We start from the raw sequence: 23,512 nt of genomic DNA, 5'->3' as shown, positions 1-23,512 counted from the left end.
ATTTTTGTATTTTTGGTAGAGATGGGGTTTCACCATGTTGGCCAGGCTGGTCTCGAACTCCTGACCTCAGGTAATCCACCTGCCTCAGCCTCCCAAAGTGCTGGGATTACAGGCATGGGCCACTGTGCCCAGACCCAGAGAATCAGTTTTAAAAGGGTAAAAGCAAGTGTCAGAAAGGGTTAGAAGTGATAATTATTCCCATCTGAAAAAAAAGGCCACTTTCTCTGCAGGTCCAAGTCCTGCCCATAAATCAAGACTTGGATTAGTTACTACCTGAATTTTAAAACTCTAGCCCAAAGGTTATCCCTTTCAATGAAAATCTAGCGTACTTACTGCCTAAACTACACACATTTCACAGAGGGTTAAAAAAAAAAAAAAAGATTTGCCTGGGCGCGGTGGCTCACACCTGTAATCCCAGCACTTTGAGAGGCTGAGGTGGGCGGATCACCTGAGGTCAGGAGTTCGAGACCAGCCTGGCCAACATGATGAAACCCTGTCTCTACTAAAAATACAAAAATTAGCTGGGTGTGGTGGCGGGCGCCTGTAATCCCAGCTACTTGAGAGGCTGAGGCAAGAGAATCGCTTGAACCCAGGAGACGGAGGTTGCAGTGAGCTGAGATTGTGCCACTGCACTCCAGCCTGGGCAACAAGCACAAAACTCCATCTTAAAAAAAAAAAAAGGAAAGAAAGAAAGTTGCTTGTTTAGCAGCAATCAGATAGCAGTTCTTAACCCTTTAGGAATTACAGACTACTTTGAGAATCTGACAATAAAAATACCTGTGGGCATTTCCCATAAAAATGATTACATTTGAAAGTCTGCAGTAGAATTTAAGGCTTCATACCCCATCTCCCAAGCCTAGTCATATACCAAGTTAAGAAGCCCTGTAATAGGAGACAGTGGGGAACTTACCAAGCCTATAAAAAGTTCAAATTTAGGAATGATTCACATTATCTAACATTTTACTGATTCACGATTTGCTTTTATAGCTAACAAATTTGAGAGCAGTGGTAGAGAACTTAAAAAGGACCTGAAGGAGTTGATATAATAAGAGTAATTTTCAGAGGAAATGAAAGAATTACTTGGGTCATCTTTCAATGAAGACCATGTGGACTTAGTTTTGTTTAAAAAAGGGGAGACAGAAGGGGGGAAGAAAAGAACAAACCCATAAAAAGAAAACACACATTCATTTTCTCACTCTTTCTTGATCAGGAGCATTCGTGAGATGGTGAGGATACTGACTACAACATAAAATGGCAGGACTCCAAGTATACCTCTGGTCTACTACAGACAGAATAGACACTCTGACCTTTAGGTTCACACAAGCCAAACACTCCTACTTTGCAAACTATTAGTTAATATTTTACTTCAAGACTGCATTATTTCAGCAACTGATCACAACATGCAGGACAGGCAATACTGGCCTACCAGCCACTTCTGAATCTGTCCCCATTTCCGATCAAAGGAATGATGAGAGTACTAGAAATGCAAAAATTTCATAAATCAAATAGTTTCTAACATACTGCATTCTCCAAAAGCCTTAAATTAATCATAGACATTTTCCCTAAAGAACAATGATAGCTGACTCAAAGTTACACATTCAAAATACATAAAATTAGTAAGCTAAATATGTTCAATAATAAGAGATGCATGGTTCCCTGTAGTTTAGAGAACTGTAAATAGAACTTACATTTAATAACTGTCTCATTCACTTATTTATTTATTTATTTTTTTGGAGACAGGATCTCACTTAGTTGCCCAGGCTGGAATGCAGTGGTGTCATCATAGCTCACTACAACTTCAAATTCCCAGACTCAAGTGATCCTCTACCTCAGCTCATCCACTTATTATTATATTTAGTATAATTTTAGGAGTAAAAAGACAACGGATTGCAACACTTCCTCTTCAAGTCAAGAACCACATTCCATATTTGAAACTATACATGAGGTTAAAATTAGCAACATGTCAATTGTTAGTGTTTTTCTTGAGCTGTGACAATATAAAATATTTACATTGCTTTTTAACCTGCTTGCAGAAAATTCCCCATCAAAATCAAAAGAAAGTGTTTAATACTGTCCCATAGGCTTTTGCCCCTTCATACTACTACAACATCAAAAATATTTATTATGGGAATTTTCAGGACCAAGTCAATGTCAGAAAAGTAAAAGCATATTTATTTCATTTTAGTCAGCCCAATTTCCATATACCTATTCTTGAAAATTTTTTATTGTTTTCCTTTCTGATAAAAGTATAATGAAAGTTTATAAATTATAGAAAAGTATAGAAAGAAAGTAAAACCAACAATAATTCCACCATAGACAAACTGCAGTATTAATAATCACTTCTTTCTAGTAGTTTTTTGATGCTATATATGGATACTGGTTTTTGTAACATAAAATTGGGGTCCTACAAATTTTATTGTTTTGGTTTGCTTTTATCTCATGTTCTTACACATTTTCCTCTATTATTAAATATGCTTTAAAATTGTAAGTCTGAATGACTTTACAGTGTTTTACTACGTAGATATCATAATATAATTAATCCAAATTTTAGGACAATTAAAGCTATACTACACTTTGTCATTGCTAAAGCTCCCTTAGCTAATGTAAGTAAAGCACTCATAATACTAGTAACTTATAACAATGTACACGATAATAGCTATAAATGTGTTTGTTGTTACTACTTAAAACAAATATCACATTTAATTTGCTGGCACAGAATGGCTTGATAAAATACATACATCAGTTTATACTATTCTCAATGTTTCAAAGGAAACCAGATTCACATCAGAATAAACTAGCCAAGTACTGATTTTGGGGGAGACAAATATGAAATTAGGGTTATTCCCTCAAATTACCTCTTTTTGTTGCCGTTCCAGTTCTCTCATGCGTATATCTCTTGCTTCTGCTCGGGCGGCCCGTTTTGCTGCCAGCCTTGCCTCTGCCTGAAAAGTAATATAAAACTCAGCTTTATACAACAAAAACAAAAACAACCTGTACACCAGATTTGAAAATAAAGAACAAATGGGACATTATCATGCAAAAAGGGTGGGGAGGACAAGATATTATCTATCAGCAAGTTTGATTGATTGTTTTAATCAACTCTTATAAACTCATTTCTTTCTCTAGTTCCTAAGTCTCTCCTCAAATCCGGGCCTTTACCTTTAACTTCTTGTTTGATTACACACTCAACACAATTCATACAGTTTGTTATATGCCTCTCCAAACTTACTCTTTTTCCAGCATTTTTTCCCCACTGATTCAATCATATAAACTAGAAACTTCAGAGCCAACCTCTCTTTCATTTTGGACACTGTCAATAATCAGTCTCCAAGTACTGACAATTCTCTACCACTGAGTCTCTATCAAACCCATCTCAGCTTTCTTTATTCTCACTGTTCCTGCTCATTTCAGGAACTCTTCATCTCCCCACTCCCCACCTCTGTTTTAAAATTGAGACAGAATTCACATATCATCAAATTCACTATTTAAATGTATACAATTCCGACTGGATGCAGTGGCTCATGCCTGTAATCCTGGCACTTTGGGAGGCCAAGTCAGGAGGATCACATGAGGCCAAGAGTTTGAGACCAGCTTAGGCAACATGATGAAACCCTGTCTCTACTAAAAATAAAAAAAATAGCCAGGCGTGGTGGCGCACACTTGTAAACCCAGCTACTCGGGTGGCTGAGACAGGAAAATTACTTGAACCTGGCAGGTGGAGGCTGCAGTGAGCTGAGATCATGCCATTGCACTGCAGCCTAGATGACAGAGTGAGACGCTGTCTCAAAAATAAATAAATAAATGTATACAATTCTGTGGTTTTTAGTATACTCACAGGATGTGCAATCATCATGACTAATTCCAGAACATTCTCATACCCCAAAATGAAACCTGGTACCCGTTAGCAGTCATTCCCCATTAACCCTTCCTCTCAGCTCCTGGCAACCACTAATCTACTTTCTGTGTCTACACATTCGCCTATTCTGGACATTTCATATATATGGAATCATACCATAGGAATTCTTCATCTCTTGCTTGCAATTACCTCCAAATCCGTCTGCCTACTTCCAGAATCTGCCTTATAATTTATCTTCTACATGGTTATATGATGGACAAATCAGCCTTTTGAAACGTATTATTTCTGATCACGTCATTCCACTGCGTAAAATCCTCCACCAACTCCTTATTACTTATGGTTAAAGCAAAAATTCCACAGAACAGCACAAAGGGAAGAACAGAAAGAAGAAAGGTAAAACTGAAATAAGGCTCCTCACAGTCAGGTCCCCAACTTACTTCCAAGTCCAGTAGTCCCCCCCTTATCTGTAGTTTCAGTTACCCATGGTTAACCAAGGTACAAAAATATTAAGTGGAAAATTCCAGAAATAAACAATTCATAAGTTTTAAATTGTACGCCATTCTGCATAGTATGATAAAATCTCTCAGGACGTCAATCATCCCTTTGTCGAGCATATCCATCCTGCCTATGCTACCCATTTGTTAGCTGTCTCAGTTATCAAATCACAGTGACTGTATTGGAGTAATCCTCATTTTATTTAATAATGGCCCCGAAGAGCAAGAGTAATTCTGACAATTCAGGTATGCCAAAGAGAAGCCATACAGTGCTTCCTTTAAGTGAAAAGGTGAACATTCTAACCTTAATAGAACAAAGAATCATGCACTGAGGTTGCTAAGATCTATGGTAAGAACAAATCTTCTATCCATGAAATTGTGAAGAAGGAAAAAGAAATTTGCGCTAGTTTTGCTGCCGCACCTCAAACTGCAAAAGTAACAGCCACAGTGCATGATAGTTAAGATGGAAAAGGCGTTACATTTGTAGGTGGAAAACATGAACAGAAACGTGTTCCGATTGATGGCAATCAGGTTTGCTACTATCCACAGTTTCAGGCATCTGCTGGAGGGCTTGGAATGTATCTCCCACGGATTGGAGGGGTGGGGACTACTCTACTTGCTCCACATGTACTGGATGCATCCCATCTCTCTCCATTCCTGGACTCTATTGTGTTCTGTTACACCTCTCTTCACAAACTATTTGGCAGGAGCTGTTCTCCTTTCTCTTATTCAGTAAAATATTACCTTCTATGAAGATTCCCCCCAGTCCCTCTTTCATAAAGTAAGGCTCGTATACCCATGTCTCTGTTGTGGCTTTATTATGTTGTATTAAAATTCCATGCTTCTCTCACCCCATTTAGCTTCAATATCTGCTAAAAAAACAAATGAATTGCAGGGCATAGGTCACAGTATCAAAGAAATGAGATAAGGAAATAGCTTAATGTGCCATGTGAAACTTAGAAATCTTCTGTCTGGTTTCTATATGGCAGTGGAATGGTTTCCTCTGTCCTTGGTCACATCCTAACTCTGATTCAGACTATCCCCTCTGATAACTATAGTTGTTGTCTTCCCATGTTGTTATATTTGTGCCCAAGTCTCATAATAAGAATAAACTCAGCCAATGTTTAAAAGGATCTACTACATGTAAGCCATTATGCTAGGTGCTGAAAATACAGAGTAAGATATGACATCTCTGCCCTAAAGCAGCTCACAAAGTTGAAGGATACAGAAACACAATGCTTATGGGAAGGAAGCATGTAGGAAGGAGAAATTAGTTTTGCCTGGCAAAGTCACAGCAGGCTTCTAAGAAGCAGAGAGAGTTAAATAGTTAACTGCTACTCAACTATTCCAATTTTGGCAATTTCCCAGTCTGTGTAACTGGTCTTTTAATAGAAAAACCCCTGCAAAGTAAATTGTAATCTACCAACCATAAGCTGTAACCACTAACAATCTAGAGAAATTAGTTTTCTCCCATGAATTTTACACTGGCCTCCATCTTTTCAAAACCTATGCTCTGCTTCAAGTTATCTGCCTTCTTCACCCCTCTATGAGTAGACACTACTTTCTTATTAGAGTTTTTTTTTTTTTAAATAGGAAACGCTTCAAGGCTTTTATGCTTAAGTACATAGCAAATATATTTTAAAACCACAAAGCATCAAAACTTTCAAACCTTTTTAAGAAAACCCTATCAATGCATAGGAATTTTCATTTACATGTATATTAGCTTTGTACCTGAAGCGTCCTTTAGAAATTTAATTCAAGAATGCCAGTTTTATCCTTCTAAGATTTGTCTGTGGCCAATTCTGTACAATCTATACTAAAATGAGACTCCCTTCATAAAACCCAACTTAGAGATAATTAAAATCTATTCTTTAATTAGATGTTTTTAACTACAAAAAGGAAAGGAACAGAAAGAACATGGGCTTCAGAGACACACAAACACCCTTCCCTTTGTTACTCAGCCAACTCACATGTTACCTCCCTTGGAGACTGTTGAAGAGAGGCCACTAAAACTACACGCTTTAGAAGAAATAAACAGGATTTAAAACTACTTTATCTGGTTCTTTCTATACATTGTTACTAGATGCTTGAAGCAACATGGTAAGCAGGAGTGGCAAGGAGCCAACACTGATTCCAACCTAATAGATGAAATATATGCTCTATAACTTATTGTGATGTATTTTTTAATTTTTTTGAATAGACAATTATGGGTACATAAAACATACTTCTAGGTAGTTAACACTAGCATTTTCGCCTCAGAATACAATCAGATGAAAGAGCTGCTACAGATTCATTTTAATATACACCTCATACACACGAAATAAATGGGATATAACAATAAAGGACAACCAAGATTTAACTAAATTCACAGTAAAGGCTGGGCATGGTGGCTCACACCTGTAATCTCAGAACTTTGGGAGCACAAGACGGGTGGATCACTTGAGGCCAGGAGTTCAAGACTAGCCTGGTCAACATGGCAAAATCCCGTCTCTACTAAAAATGGAAAAAATTAGCTGGCGTGGTGGTGCACGCCTGTAATTCCAGCTACTCGGGAGGCTGAGGCACAAGAATCACTTGAACCCGGGAGGCAGAGGTTACAGTGAGCCGAGATTGCACTACTGCACTCCAGCCTGGGCAACAGAGTGAAACTCTGTCTCAAAAAAACAAACAACCAAAACAAAATAAAGTTGGCTAAAACACAGAATTACCACTTGATCCAATAATTCCACCTATGGGTATATATACAAAAGAACTGGAAAGCAGAGACAACATATATTTATTTACCGATGTTCATAGCAGCATTATTCACAATAGTTAAAATGCAGAAACAACCCAAATATCTATCAATGGATGAATGGATAGACAAATTATGGTATATACATACTTTGGATTATTCAGCCTTAAAAAGAAAATTTTGATACATGCTGCAACATGGATGAATCTTGAAGACATTATACTAAATGAAATAAGCCAGACAAAAAGGAGTAATATTGCACACTTCCACTTAATGAGAAACCTAAAGTAGTCAAATTCATACAGACAGAAAGCAGAATAGTGGTTGCCAGGGACTGAGGGTAGGGGGAAATGGGACTTACTATTTAATGAGCACAGAGTTCCAGTACTGGATGATGACAGAGTTCTTAAGGATAGTGGTGATGGCTGCATGACAATGCAAATGGATGTAATGCCACTAAACTATACACTTAAATATAGTTACCATGATAAACTTCATGTTACATATATTTTACCAAAAGAAGTTGGCTAATTTAAAAGTCAGAATAAGATATAAATTAGAAGTATTCAGAAGCCTAAATTATTTAAATACTTTTAGAGTCTTTAGGCTGATATGACCCCAACTGTTATAATAAAGTTAATATAAAAATTCAGAAAAATTCAGGAGTTCAACACCAGCCTGGCCAATACGGTGAAACCCCATCTCTACTAAAAATACAAAAATCAGCCAGGCATAGTAGCGCGTGCCTGTATTCCCGGCTACTTGGGAGGCTGAGGCAGAAGAATCACTTGAATCTGGGAGACGAACGTTGCAGTAAGCCGAGATGGCACCACTGCACTCCAGCCTGGGCAGCAGAGCAAGACTCCGTCTCAAAAAAAAAAAAAAAAAGTAAAAAAAGACAGTGAAAATCATGGGCTTTAATCACTCCCAGAACAAATGCATTAGGTTGTATTTAAACTCATAGAACTTTTAAATTTGTAGAATATTCACTGTATCACTCAATGAATAATTAGGAATCATATAATGGGCACTAAGAAAGAACTTCTCGGCCTGGCAGTGGCCTGCTCCAGTTCGAGCTGGTACCTCATTGCATCTCGCAAGAATTTGTGGATTTGGGGTTGGAACCCCATCTGGAAGAGCGCAAAAAACTGCTCTTAAGTCATTGCAGAGCTACAGCTCCGGTTAGCCAGCCACGAAGTTGTCATAAGAGTCGTCTCCACAATACCAAGAGCTTGTGTCTGGCAGAGCCGGTGTGAGAAGAGACAATGCTTTCCCACCTCCGGGATAACCAAGAGTTTTGGCCAGACTTTTGAGCACATACTGAGAGAGTGAGGAGCCAGATGACAAGCACATAATATGGCACTAAGACAGATTAATAAGGAACTTAGTGATTTGGCCCATGACCCTCCAGCACAATGTTCTGCAGGTCCAGTTGGGGATGGTATGTTTCATTGGCAAGCCACAATTATGGGACCTAATGACAGCCCATATCAAAGCGGTGTATTCTTTTTGACAATTCATTTTCCTACAGACTACTCCTTCAAACTACCTAAGGTTGCATGTGCAACAAGGATTCATCATCTAAATATTAACAGTAATGGCAGCATTTGTCTTGATATTCTAAGATCACAGTGGTTGCCTGCTTTAAAACTATTTCTAAAGTTCTTTTATCCATTTGTTCATTACTATGTGATCCAAACCCAGATGACCCCCTAAGTGCCAGAGAGCACATGGATCCATAAAATAGACATAAAAGTACAATAGAATATCTTGGGAATGGACTCAGAAGAATGCCATATGATGCTACCTTAAAGTCAGAATAACCTGCATTATAGCTGGAATAAACTTTAAATTACTGTTTAAAAAAAAAAAAAGTCTGGGCGCGGTGGCTCACACCTGTAATCCTAGTACTTTGGGAGGCCAAGGCAGGCTGATCACTAGGTCAGGAGTTCAAGACCAGCCTGGCCAATATGGTGAAACCCCGTCTCTACTAAAAATACACAAATTAGCTGGGCATGGTGGCGTGCACCTGTAATCCCAGCTACTCACGAGCCTGAGGAAGGAGAATCGCTTGACCCAGGAGGCGGAGGCTGCAGTGAGCCAAGATTATGCCACTGCACTCCAGCCTGGGCAACAGAGCAAGACTCGGTCTCAAAAAAAAAAAAAAAAAAAACCAAGAACTTCCTGGAAAAGAGAACTAAACATGTACTATGGTTTATGTATTTCTACATTAGATACTTCCTTTACCATCAGAATTTTGTATTATGTTCTTTTGGAATTTGAGAAAAGTAGATGAGATACAATAAAAACACGAATAATTTTAAAATGAGCAAAGGATTTAAACAGACATTTCTCCAAAGAAGATATAAAAACGACCAATAAGTACATAAAAAGATGCTCAACATCATTAGTCATTAAAGAAATGTAAATTAAAACCATATTGAGATACTTGATATCCACTAGGATGGCTATAATAAAAAATGTTTTTCAACTGAAAATAATTAAAATTGGCAAGGATGTGGAAAAATCAGAACCCTCATATACTACAGGGGTAAATGTAAAATGGCACAATTGCTGTGTGAACTGCTGAGGCAGTTCCTCAAAAGTTAAACATAGTGATACCATCCATCCACCTCTAAATATGTACCTAAGAGAAATGAGAACATATATCCACACAAAAACCTGTAAATGAATGTTCATAGCAGCATTATTCTCAATAGCCAAAAAGTAGAAATAACCCAAATATCCACCAACTGATGAATGAATAAACCAGCGAGATTATCCATACAATGGAATATTATTCAGCCTTAAAAAGAAATGGAGCACTGATACAGGGTATAACATGAATGAACCTTGAAAACATTTTGCTAAGTCAAAGAAGCCAGACACAAAAGGTCACATATTGCATGATTCTATTTATACGAAATGTCCAGAATAGGCAAAAACATAAAGACAGAAACTAGATTACTGGTTGCCAGGGGCTGGGGAAGGGGAAGATGAGGAGTGACTGCTAAGTGGTATGAGGTTTCTTTTTGGGCTGATGAAATGTTATGTAATTAGGCAGGTGATAGTTGCACATATTTGTGAATATATTAAAAACCACTGAATATTTTTAAATGGCGAATGGTTTTGATGGTATGTGAATTATACCTCAATTTAAATTTTTTAAATAGAAGAGACTGAATGCATCAAAAATGCCTAAGCTAAATAAATACTAAAATATATAAAATTCTAATATATAAAATTTAACATAAAATGGGATAAACGGGAGCTTACAACTTATTAATAACAAGTTTGGAAAATGCTAAGTTAAACTTTTTTTAAAATCAGAGTCCTTAATAATATGCATTATGAATCTCAAAGAAGAGGACAGAATATATAGTATTTCTCAGACTTGACCACATTACTAAATAAACCCTAAATGATACTTCAAGGGTCATGCTCCAAGAAACACAGTTTGGGAAATAATGATTAAGTAATATATCAAGATCCAATTACAACTGTACTAAATCTTACCTTTGCTCTTGATACTTATAAAATTAAACTAAATTATCTGAAAAATCACCTCACAATAGAAAACCCAAACTATCCAGATAATATATCTACCATGGTTTGACCACTTACTTAGCAAGGATAGATCCTTATTTTCTGTCTTTTTTTTGGAGGGGGGGGGGCGGGGACAGGCTCTCACTCTGGCACCCAAGCTAGAGTGCAGTGGCATGATCTTGGCTCACTGCAGCCTTCACCTCCCAGGGTCAAGTGATCTTCCCATCTCAGCCTCCTGACTAGATGAGACTATAGGCATGCACCACCACATCCAAACAATTTTTGTTTTTGTTTTTGTAGAGACAAGGTTTCACCATGTTGCCCAGGCTGGTCTCAAACTCCTGGACTCAAGCAATCTGCCTGCCTCGGCCTCCCAAAGTGATGGGACTACAGGTGTGAGCCACCACACCTGGCCTTATTTTCTTTTCTTCCACAAAATAACCCCTTGAAGTACAGAAGGATTAAGTAACTTGCCTTCCCCAGACAAGCAAATACTGGAGTTGAGATCTACATCCTAAGAATCTTACTTCAGTTCACACTCTTAACCACATTGCCACCAACTTACATCTTTATAGTCCAAGTATAATTGCACATCCTTAGACAAATCATAAAAGCTTACTTTGGATAATTATCCTAGGATTTTCAACTTAGCACAGATTCTCTCTTTTCTATGAAATAATACCATCCTAGTTCTCTGAATAGAGAGCTAGATATGTAGATAATCTTCTCCTTTTACCGTACACAGTATCTAATAATCAAATGTAGATAATCTCCTTTTACTGTACACAGCCTTTACTCTCATTTTTTACTCCAGTTTCAATTACCCACCAATGAGAATGACTCAAATCTAGCATCTCAAGCTCTGACTTCTCTACCAAAATAAAAACTTACATTTCTAACATCTATCTTGTCAGCACCAAAACCAGAGTGAATAAAATCAATCTCACTTTCCCCCAGTCAACAGGCTTTGCTTCCTTATTTTCCAGTCTCCAGAAATGGAACCTTGTCACTCTTGTTCAAACCCAAGGTCTGAGGACCTCCTACTTCCTTAACAAATCTTCCTTTACAATATCCCTTGAATCCATCCTCTCCATCTACTCCAACAGACTCCCTCTACTTCCAAATAGGCTCTTAGTACTTTCACTTACAATACATCAAGTTTTCTAATTCTAACTTCAGTTTCTCCATCTCAACTCTATCCCCATCCTTACTATTCCATTGCGGAATTAATTTACCTGAAACAAGGAACAAGCGAGGTAAAAATGTCTCAAAGTAAAACGTGATTAGCTATATTCTATGATGCCCAATACCCAAAGCATTCCTAAACTTTCTGATATTTAAATTTGGATTTTGTTACTGCTTCAGTTAAATAAACAGAGGGGAACAGGCTAAAATAAACTTGTTGTGGCATTCCAAATGGTGGCATTGGAATGGTGGCATTCCAAATCAGAGACTCATGTGAGGCCAATCAATCGTATTCTAAATTTCCATCCATCCAATGGGTCTACAAGTAGGAGGAACCTATTCAATGGGCTAGGCAGTGCTGTTTCCCTAAAATATAATCCATAAATTGAATTTCACTTGAGACTACTATCTGGGAGGAGGAAAAGGGTATGTATATTTAAGTACTGTATCTAATGAACCACAAATAAGTGTATTTCTTCAGGATGTAGGTACTTTAAGTATACAGTAGATCCCCCTTATCCAAGTAAGTTCCAAGTCCCCCCGTAGATGCCTGAAACTGCAGATAGTACCAAACTCTATCCCATGGTCATCAATCGAAACATGTTTCTGTTCATGTCTTCCACTCAGAAATCTAGTCTTTTCCATCATAATATGCTTATCACACACACTGGCTATAACTTCTGTGGTTTGAGATGCAGTAGGACAACTAACACAGATTTTTCTTTTCTTCTTCACAATTTCATGAATAGAAGATGTGTTCGTACCACAGATCTTAGCAACCTCAGCATACAATTTTTTTCCTTACTAAGTTGAGAACTATCACCTTTTCACTTAAAGAAAGAACTTTATGGCTTCTCTTTGGTGTATCCAAACTGCCAGAATCACTCTTGCTCTTTGGGGTCATTATTAAATAAACTAAAGGTTACTCAAACACAAACAATGTGATACCATGACAGTCAACCTGATAACAGAGCCAGTTCCTGTGAGACTATCTAGCAGGTAGCGTATACCGTGTAGATACACTAGACAAAGGGATGATTCATGTTCTGTGCAGGATGATGCGAGATTTCATCATGCTACTCAGAACAGTGCACAATTTAAACAAAAATAAACAAATTGTTTATTTCTGAAATTTTCCATTTAATATTTTCAAACTGTGGTCAAACGTAAGTAACTGAAACCTCAGAAAGCGAAATCACATGAAGGAGAGAATCTGCACAATGAACCATACAAGGTTTTTAAAAATGAAATGGGTACCAATCAATGTGTAGCCTATTTAAAAAACAACAACAAAACAGGAAGGTATTTCCAAGATATATAATGTAAATGATCTGAATAGTCCATGGAAAAAGTTTCTCTGCAAGACCTTATCAGTTCAGCACTTCTTTCATTATTCCAGTTCTGATACTTTTAGTATTTCCCCTCCTGTGCCAATGTTTTCATGACAGAAGGCATTTTAAGGTTGGAAGAAGGCATTCCCTTCACACCCTCCAAAGCCACTAACAGCCTTCCCAGTCTTCCCTTCTTTATTACTTTCCCTGTGCTTCTACTGAAGAGCTGTCTCTTCTGTTGAAAGTCAAACCCTCCCAAGTCCCATCACACACACTCACACACATACACACCCTCCATTTTATGATGTCCTCCCCAGGACTCTGTCCCAACTATCTGATCTCTCTTCTGGATCTTTGCTCTCTACTTCTATTGGTTCACTCTCTTCATCATAACTAAGTTTAAAGTCTCTCTGATCTTTAAAAGGCAAGCAAAAAATCTCACCCTGGTCCAATTCTACCCTATCTTCTCTTCACAGCTAAGCTTTCTCACACGTCCCTCCTCACTTCTCACTCTCTTCAAATGACTGCAATCTGGCTTCTGCTCACATTACCTTATTGAAATTGCTCATCACAAAAGTCACTAATGACCTCTAACTACCAAACCCAATAGAACTTTTCTATTCTTATCTCATCTGTCTTTTCTGGACTTCCAATATCACTAAACACACATTCTTTCCTAAAACTCTCATCTCTTAGCTTTCTCCACTACTAGTGTCTCCTGGTTTTCCTCTTTATTCTCTCATCGCTCTCCTTCAGAATCCTTCATAAGCACATTTTTCCCTGCTAGCATCTTAAATGTTAATATAACCAAAGCTTTCAAGCTTCAGCACTTGCTCTTTTCACTCTATATTCTCTCCTGCGTCATACTGTTAGTCTGTAAATCTCTATGCCCAAGATAGAATTTTCTCCCACAATCCTGATCCAATTGGCTATTAAAAATTGAGGCTGTGCTCGCTATGGCAACACATATACTAAAATTGGAAAGATACAGAGATTAGCATGGCCTCTGTGCAAGGATGATATACAAATTTGTGAAGCATCTTTATTTATTTATTTGTTTATTTATTTATTTAGGCCAGACACAGTGGCTCATGCCTGTAGTCCTAGCACTTTGAGAGGCGGGCAGATCACTTGAGCTCAGGAGTTCAAGGTCAGCCTGGGCAACATGGGAAAACCCCGCCTCTACTAAAAACAAAAATTAGCCGGGCATGGTAGCGCAAGATCATGCCACAGTGCTCTAACCTGGGCAACAGAATGAGACTCTGTCTCCAAAAAAAAAAAAAAAAAAAAAAATTGAGGCTCTCCCACTAGAACCTCAGTCTCAGTACAACCCTAATTTAATTTATAATCATTCCCTTAATCTTCCTCTTCTTTTTAATATTCCCCATCAACTACCCCACTACCCAAAATATGAAACAAAGACTCATCATAAGGGTCCTTCCTCTTTTCTATCCTCCCTCCATATTCAGTTGCTAAGTCTCAACTACTTTGCTCCCATCAAGATTCTCTTTACTATTTCTTCTAATCAGACCTTCCTCTGTATTCCCATTGTCATTGTCTTATTTTAGCTTCTCACCATCTTTCACTAAGATAACTACAACAGCTTCATGACCAGCCTGGGCAACAAAGCAAAACCCCATCTCTACAAAAAATACAAAAATTAGCTGGGTGTCGTGGTACATGCCTGTAGTCCCAGAACCCAGGAAGCGGAGGTTGCAGTGAGCTAAGATTGCACCACTGCACTATAGCCTGGGCAACAGAGCGAGACCCTGTTTCAAAAAATAAATGGAAAACTATAACAGCTTCCTGTTTTCTGCCTTCTACCACTCACTCTCCACTGGGTGGCTAAAGCAATTATACTGTAATTCAAATCTGAAAAAGGATTTAGCCGTTAATGGCTCCCCACAGCTTTGAAAATCAAATGTAAATTCCTCAGCACACAAATCCTTTCATGATTGGTCCCTATTTCCTCCCTAACATCACCTCCTCCCATTCCCTAGCTCCTCTCCAGCTATACTGAACTACTTACTATTCTGGCAGTTTCCCACCATACTGCTAGCTGTTTTACACCCCTGTGTCTATAAAGCTCTTAGAAGGCAATATACAAAAACCCATTAAACAAGGCTGTTTATGGTGATACATATTAAAACTTTTTTTTGAAACCAAACATTTATTTCGCATTTGATTTCATTGGTTCAAATGTTTAAAAGCTGGAGTAAATCCACCTGTCTTTCTTCTGGGCTCTTCCTCCAATGTCTGTTAATCTGGCCAAGTATGGCATATGCTGCTGCTGAATCCTGGTCCTCTAAGGCCTAAGAGGCTTATCCCCAGGCAGGGCCCAGAGTCAAAGCAAATGCAGAAGGCAGCCACAGGTACAGTCTCAGTAGCATCAGACATTGTTTGGGCTGATTCCTGAGGTTATCTCTCCTGTCCCTCAGGATAGCCAGGGTTTGGCACTCTAAGTAGCTACTGGCTCACGATCATATGACCACTGCAAGAACATCAACCCCAGCAGGTCCCAGCTCCAGCCAGTTTCCTCTGGGCAGCATGTGAGAATGGGCTTCCTGCCTTTTTGTTTGTTTGTTTTTATTTTTATCATCCAGATCTAGTTTCAAAGAGCTCCAAAACGTCCTTGCCACATGTGGACCTGAGAGCAAGAGATGACTTTTCAGAGCCACATTCTCGTTGCATTTGGACAAAATGAATAATGTCTTTCATAGTTTCTTTGTATTTCTCTTCAACAGGTGGTTGACCCAACATTTTTCCTACTTTTTTTTTTTTTTTTGAGACAGGGTCTCACTCTGTTGCCCAGGGCGTGATCACGGCTCATCACAGCCTCGACCTCCCTGGGCTCAGGCAATCCTCCCACCTCAACCTCCTGAGTAGCTGGAACTACAGGCACATGTCACCATGCCTGGCTAATTTTTGTATTTTTTGTAGAGACAGGGTTTCACCATGTTACCCCAGCTGGTCTCAACTCCGGGGCTGACACAATCCACCCACCTCAGCCTCCCAAAGTGCTAGGATTACAAGCGTGAGCCACCATGCTCGGCCAACCCAACATCTTTGCCCTATACAATGAAAATATAAAATACAAAATGAGAACACAAAAAGTAAAGCATTACATTGTAAAAATTTAATTTAATTGGTCCAAAATATACTTAAATAAAATACGCATTTCAATAAAAATGTCTCCAGTGAAAGACTTTATGCATTCTGGGAAACTTCACATGTAGATAGATAGGGCCAACATTCACAGAGGATACTAAGGGCATTTGTATACAATCACAATCTGTAATAGGTTTCTTATTCCAATCTGCAAGTTAACACTGAACACATCATGAGCATCACTTCAGGAGAAAACCAATTTTGTTGGGGAAAAGAATAAGAAAGCTCCAGCCTCAATTTTGAGTTCATTACAACTTCTCAAGAGCATCACCAACAGCCTAAACAGTATGAGTTCAAAAAAGTAAACATGTTAAGGTGATATAGTTTAGACGTCTCTTCCAAATATCGTGTTGAGATGTAATCCCCAGTGTTGGAGGTGAGTCCTGGTGGGAGGTATTTGGGTCATCGGGGTGGATCCCTCACGGTGTGGTGCTTTCAACACAACAGTAAGTTCTCATGAGATCTGGCTGTCCCCCTTGCACTCTCGTTTCCACTCTCGCCACATGATGTGCCTGCTCCTGCTTCACCTTCCACCATGAGTAAAAGCTCCCTGAGGCCTCCCCAGAAGCCAAGTAGATGCCAGTGCCATGCTTGTACAGCCTGCAGAACGATAAGCCAATTACACCTCTTTTCTTTATAAATCACCCAGTCTTGGGTATTTATAGCAATGCAAGAACAGCCTAAAACATAAGACAAGCAGATAACTCTTTAGAAACCTAAATACGTTTTCTTGCTGTCTTCATGTTGAATTCTCCACCTACAATGGGCAGTCATGAAGATGGTCTTCTTCAGGACAACATGGTCACAGGACTGGGACAATCCAGGGGAATGAGAGGGAGAGTCAGGGGACAGGGGAGAGAAGGCAATGCCTCTTGCTGCTTTTTCACATTAGAGACAAACTTTAACACATAGTCCACGGGCCTGCAATCTTCTCCTTTTATCATCTGGCATTAACACTTGATGTAGTCAGACTTTATTCAAGAAGTCCTCCTTGTCCCACAAATGATGTTTTGCAGCTTCAACATTCAGTGGATCATCAAAATTCATAAGATTAGTAAACAAATAATTTAATCTCCAAATAACATCCTTTAATGTTCTCGTGGGAGTCTTGCCAGTGCTGTCAAACGAATGTCCTCAGTAAACTTTAGACATACTTCCCCCATCTCTGTGATGTTAGGGTACCAGATCCTGGTCAGGCATTTCACTTTGGAAGGCACCACGTTGTATGCATCAGGAAGCCCAGTTTCGAGCTGAAATTTTCCACCCTAGTAGTAACCCTCGTCTGGGGTTACAGTCAGCAGAAAGCAATGAAGCTTTTTAGAACAGGAAATACACTTGACATGTACAAGGTAAATAAGCTCAAGCTCTGCAATCTCTTTTAACAATCAACTTATCTCTCACAGAACCCTCTGAGTAGGGCCGGATGCTATGGCTGACGTCCCAGACCCTTTGAGACTGTCATCGCACTGCACTTCAGTTTGCTTACAGGTGTCAACGTTAATCCTGCCTTTACCCTGGGCACCCCAAGACAGGTGAGGAAGGCCTGGCGCCCAACACCATGCCTGGCCTGGGCAGTGGTGGCGAGACACGGCCCCTCATAGCTACATTGGCTCCAGGTGGCAGGACCAGAAGTTATTAGAACTTTTAATACATGAACAGGAAGGACACATTTTTATTTTATCACACTGATTCCTTAATAGGAGGAAGGAGAGGGATAGGCCTGGGGAATGAAATAAAGGACCTTAAACTTGGTTTATATCTCTTTCTCCCTTCCTTTCTTCCTAACATTTTAAAGAAAAGATCTGAAACAACTGTGACAACATGTTAACATTTGTTAATGCTGGGTGCTGAACTCATGGATACTTATATTATTGCCAAAATCTTTCTGTATTTAATGTTTTTCAAAAACAAGCCAGGCATGGTAGTGGTGCCTGTAATCCCAGCTACTCGGGAGACAAGGTGGGAGAATCATTTGAGCCTAGGAATTCGAGTCCAGCTTGGGCAACCTAGCAAGACCTCGTCTCAAAAACAAAACAAAACAAAATACTACAGTAGTACATGAAAACACACTCAAATGACTTTAAAAGAAGAAAATCCTCTAGCTTTAAAACTTTTGTGTCACAGTGTTGATGGTACTGAAACTGCTATTTTAAAGGAGGCAAATTTACAATTCATAATTTGACAGAAATGCACCGAACTGAGCCAATGAGGTCTGGAATTGCCAGCCATACATATGTCCATAATATAAAACCTATGCAACTGGCATGGACAAAAGAGAGATAATGTATAATTTGGGCCTTTACAGACTATGCTTTAATTTCAAGAAATTTGAAATATAAAATTTGAGAAAGTAAAACATTCAAAGAAAATGACTAACTCAGGTAGCAAAGACTCAGAGTTCACCGTGTTTAATTTTGTTTACTCTTCCATGACACTCATGCCAAAAAAACACTGAAAGACAAATTAAGAGACATAATATTTACTGTGTTGCCATGGTTTCCAAATTAACAAAAATTACTGCTCTATTTCCTAGCAACTTCCCTTTAGTACAAAAAATTTTAATTAAATCTTACAACATGATTATGTTTAACCACTTTAAGTTTTTGGTAGTTGAGGACAAATATTTAAATTTTTCTGAGCATAAACACCAACATGTAATAGATAAACTCTAGGAATTTTAACTCATCTTTTTCTGATGTCAAACAACTATATCTTCCATTTACTCAGAGACCTTTTGACAGCAAAAATATTCTTTTGGAATGAGAGAGGACTTTATACAACCCAATAAACAGTATACAAAAAGTAAAACTTTGGATCTGCAATGATATATTTAACCAAAAATATTAATTTGGGGACTAACGTAAATACTTGTGAGAGGGGGGAAAAAAAGGTGTTACTAGTACTGTCTTCGAATTTAAGTTAATGATATTGTGCTATCTGAATTTTTTTCTCCAAATCCCTGTAAGTCACAGGAATAGCAAAGATTATGACAATGAAAGTTATACCAATACTTTTCAGTCACACTAAGACAAAACTAAGTTTTAAGGCTCAATAATCTTCCCTTAATTCCAGTAAGAGGAACAAATCAAGGGACAGTGAGATGCTGAGAGTAACACTGGCTGTCACAAAAAGTGTCCAGGACCAGGCTCTAGAAGTAGGGAAAAAGTGCAAGCAAAGTGCTACCCCAATCACATCCCGCACCCTCCTCTTTTGCCTTAGTTCCAGTGTGTAAATGGAGAAAACACTGAGTCTGCCCTCAAAGAAAATTGGCTGAGGGCCTGTAATCCCAGCACTTTGGGAAGCCGAGGCAGAAGGATCTTTTGAGCTCAGGAGTTTGAGACCAGCCTGGGCAACACAGCAAGACTCTGTCTCTATTATTATTAATAATAATAGTAACAAATAAACAAATAGAATTGGCTGAATTCACGCACTGACACCACCCGAAGGAATCCTAAATGACTAAAACCACGACTTAGATTTGCTCTTTCAAAGAATTTGTCTAATAAAAACAATAAGCACAAAGGAGGAGAATTATTTTTTAACTGGGTAGAAATGGACAGAAAAACATTCACATTTTATAATTAAAAAAACTCATATTTCATAATATTCTTTCTTTTTTAAGAGACAGGGTCTTGCTATGTTGCTGAGGCTAGTCTCGAACTCTTGCACTTAAGCAATCCTCTCACCTCAGCCTCCCAAGTAGCTGGAACTACAGGTATGCACCACTGTGCCCAGTCATTTCATAATCTTCTGTGAATTTTTGTGTACCACCACTTAGAACATGAGTATTTTAAATAAGAGTAATTCTGCCGCCTGTGGAGTTTCTTTTCAGACAAATCCAATTTACACAGAATAATGTGAACCAAACACATGGGATAATATCACTGAATTGTACACTTTAAAAAAAGAAAACCGGGCTGGGCTCAGTGGCTCATGCCTGTAATCCCAGCATTCTGGGAGGCCGACGCGGGGGATCACCTACGGTCAAGAGTTCAAGACCAGCCTGGCCAACATAGTGAAACCGCATCTCTACTAAAAATACAAAAATTAGCTGGGTGTGGTGGCATGTACCTGTGATCCCAGCTTCTCAGGAGACTGAGGCAGAAGAATCACTTGAACCTGAGAGGAAGAGGCTGCACTGAGCTGAGATCACGCTATTGCACTCCAGCCCAGGCGACAGAGCGAGACTGTGTTTCAAAAAAAAAAAAAAAATCCAAATGTTCTAGCAGACACAAATGTGAAACAGCCATGGAGCTTCCTTTCTTACCTCTTACAAGTAAATTTACACACCATATTTTTTATTTTTAGAGGTGGGGTCTCACTCTGTTACCCAAGCAGGAGTGCAGTGGCAGGATCATAGCTCACTGAAGCCTTGAACTCCTGGGCTCAAGCAATCCTACCTCAGCCTGCTGAGTACCTGGGACTGCAGGCACATGTCACCACACTCAGCTAAACCAAATATGTTTACGTGTAAATTCTGCTCAACACAAAAATCTCTGGACACTCTTTATTAGACTCCAATTCTTATGATCCTATCCTGAATGAGCTCAGGAGTTCGAGACCAGCCTGGGCAACATAGCAAGACCCTGTCTCAATTAAAAATAATAATTATTAAATAATTATTAATCATAGTAAGAGGTTCAATGTACAGAATCTGGAGCCAACCTTCACGAGTTTGAATCCAAGCTCTGCTATTTCTTACCTATGTAACCTTGGGGAAGTCACTTATGACTTCCTCATCAGGATCCTATCCTCTAATCTAGAAAAGATAATCAGTTTCTATGTCTGACATTCATTCTCTAGATTTAAGAGAACTATGCATATGGACATCAATTTTCTTTCGGTTCTGGACTTTGGAAGAAATTACGGAATTTTAGACCCAGAAAAAAAATCTCAGATCATCAGGGACAAAAATCAGCAACATTCTTGTGGCTGCGCATGGTAGCTCATGCCTGTAGGCCGACGCGGGCAGATCACTTGAGGTCAGAAGTTCGAGACCAGCCAGACCAAAATGGTGAAACCCTGTCTCTACTAAAACTACAAAAATTAGTTGGGTGTGGTGGCACATGCCTGTAATCCCAGCTACTTGGGAAGCTGAGGCAGAAGAATCACTTGAACCTGGGAGACGGAAGTTGCAGTGAGCCGAGATGGTGCCACTGCACTCCAGCCTGGGCGACAGAGTGAGACTCTCTCTCTAAAAAAAAAAAAAAAAAAAAAAACAGCTAAACATATTTCCTCTAAAGTTTTAAAACTACTGTATCACATATTAGACACTCATCATGCAAATAAAATCTTGAACCTTAACAATGAAAACTGGTCCTTTCAGGTTTCAAATTAAACTTGAGCCTTTTTATCTTGTTACTAAAGTTGCCATATGCATGACCAGAGCTCTGAAGATAGAAATAAAAACTAGAATTATTGTTTTTTACATCCTTTTATAGTAATAATTTTATTATTACAGTATACATTCTAATAGAAAAACTATTAAACTCAGTTATTTCATAACAAAATAATCACATAAAGGAAGGAAAATAACCTGGAAGTATTAAAAACTGACCATTCAGGATAGAATCATCTGTATATTTTGGTTCATGGTCCCCAAACTTGGCTGGCACATCAGCCATCAGAATCTCATAGGAAGGAGTGGGGGTGGGGGGCAGAGAGAGAGAAAGAGAGAGAGAGAGAATTTAAATACAAATTTCTGCCTGGGTGCAGTGGTGTGAACCTGTAGCCCCAGCTACTCAGGAGGCTGAGGCAGGGACTTGAGCCCAGCAGTTCAAGTCCCAGCTGAAGAACATAGCAAGACCTCATCTCCTTCAATCAATCAATCAATACAGATTTCTGGGCTCAACCCCCATAGATTCAGATTTACTAAGTATGGGGTATAGCTTGGGAATCTGTACACTGACAAAGCTCCCTGGGAGACTGATGATCAGTCATGTTTTAGAAAACTTATCTTAATAAGTTTCTTTTACAAAAAGAGTCCATTTTACCTTTCTACCAGTCTTCTATTATCATTTTCAATTTCTGCTTTTTTGTTTTTTGTTTTGAGACGGAGTCTTGCTCTGTCGCCCAGGCTGGAATGCAGTGGTGCAATCTTGGCTCACTGCAATGTCCGCCTTGTGGGTTCAAGCAATTCTCTGCCTCAGGCTCCCGAGTATCTGGGATTATAGGCGCCCACCACCACGCCCAGCTAATTTTTGTATTTTTACTAGAGACGAGGTTTCACCATGTTGGCCAGGTTAGTCTTGAACTCCTGACCTCGTGATCCACCCGCTTCGGCCTCCCAAAGTGCTGGGATTACAGGCGTGAGCAGCCATGCCCAGCCCAATTTCTGCTTTTTAATAAGCAACAAATAGCCTACTGAAGCCTAACACTGTTCTAAAGGTTCACATGCCTTATCTCCTCTAACCATCACAACTCCGTGAGACAGGAAAATAATATTATTCCCATTTTACAGACGAGGAAACTGAAGTCTAGAGAAGTTACCTAACAAAATTATTCAACCAGCAACTAGTATAACCAGAATTCAAAGTCACAGTTGTAAGTCTCCAAAGCCCACCTCTCCTGGAACATGAACAATGACTTCAAATGGGTGAATGTTAGCCTTGCTTCTGGTACATTTTAGAGAGTTATCTGAACATCATTTGTTTCCTCAGCTGTAAACATGGCTAGTAATAATATCTATCCTTCTTAGCTCAAGACTTTTGTGAGAATCAAGATGTGAAACTGCTTTCAACGTCATGAAAAGTTACTGAAAAACAAAAAACAAGCTATTAATGGTGGAATTAGAGAAGACTGATTGAGAAACAATCTGGCCTAGTAAGAGGTTAAATGCACAGACTCTGGAGCCAAGCTTAAGAGTCTGAATCCAGGCTCTACTATTTCCTAGCTATGTAACCTTGGGGAAGTTACTTAACTTTTCTGTGCAATGGTTTCCACATCTTCAAAATGCAGACAAAAAAACTGATTGCAGATTTTATAAGGATTAAATGAATTAATGCATGTAAAATGCTTAGAATAGTGTTTGCCACATAGTAAGCACTCGACAAGTGCTGGATGCTAGAATCCTATACAATTTTTTAAAGAAAGCATCACATTAAAAAAAAAAAAAAGTTCAAATACTTAGTGACAACACAAAAGGAGACTAGAAGGTGGTGGCATTTTCCTCCCTTATAGAAATCTGGGTAAATCTCTC

General features: G+C 38.9%; 1 protein-coding gene, 1 non-coding gene and 2 pseudogenes across 12 annotated transcripts in view; 2 read left to right on the top strand and 2 right to left on the bottom strand.

Moving 5' to 3' along the window:
* LRRFIP2 (LRR binding FLII interacting protein 2) overlaps positions 1-23,512 on the bottom strand; it is a 133,210-nt gene that overhangs the window by 77,524 nt on the left and 32,174 nt on the right. For all 10 annotated transcript variants that reach the window (XM_030812145.1, XM_030812138.1, XM_030812137.1 and 7 more), the window contains exon 4: positions 2,856-2,942. In XM_030812145.1, coding sequence (XP_030668005.1) covers positions 2,856-2,942 — 87 coding nt within the window. The remainder of the gene's footprint in view (positions 1-2,855; positions 2,943-23,512) is intronic.
* LOC115834812 lies at positions 8,185-8,885 on the top strand (annotated as a pseudogene).
* Positions 14,094-14,197, top strand: LOC115834889. Its single transcript, XR_004029888.1, has one exon. It is a non-coding gene; the product is annotated as a U6 spliceosomal RNA (small nuclear RNA).
* On the bottom strand, positions 16,261-21,938 carry LOC105740283 (annotated as a pseudogene). The gene is made up of 2 exons (XR_004029848.1): positions 21,872-21,938; positions 16,261-17,908 (listed from the first exon to the last, which is right to left on the bottom strand). The product of XR_004029848.1 is annotated as an NEDD8-conjugating enzyme UBE2F pseudogene (transcript).

This window comes from Nomascus leucogenys, chromosome 4 (genome assembly GCF_006542625.1).
Source record: "Nomascus leucogenys isolate Asia chromosome 4, Asia_NLE_v1, whole genome shotgun sequence".
Taxonomy (NCBI): domain Eukaryota; kingdom Metazoa; phylum Chordata; class Mammalia; order Primates; family Hylobatidae; genus Nomascus; species Nomascus leucogenys.
This window is presented reverse-complemented; position numbering and strand designations above follow the sequence as displayed.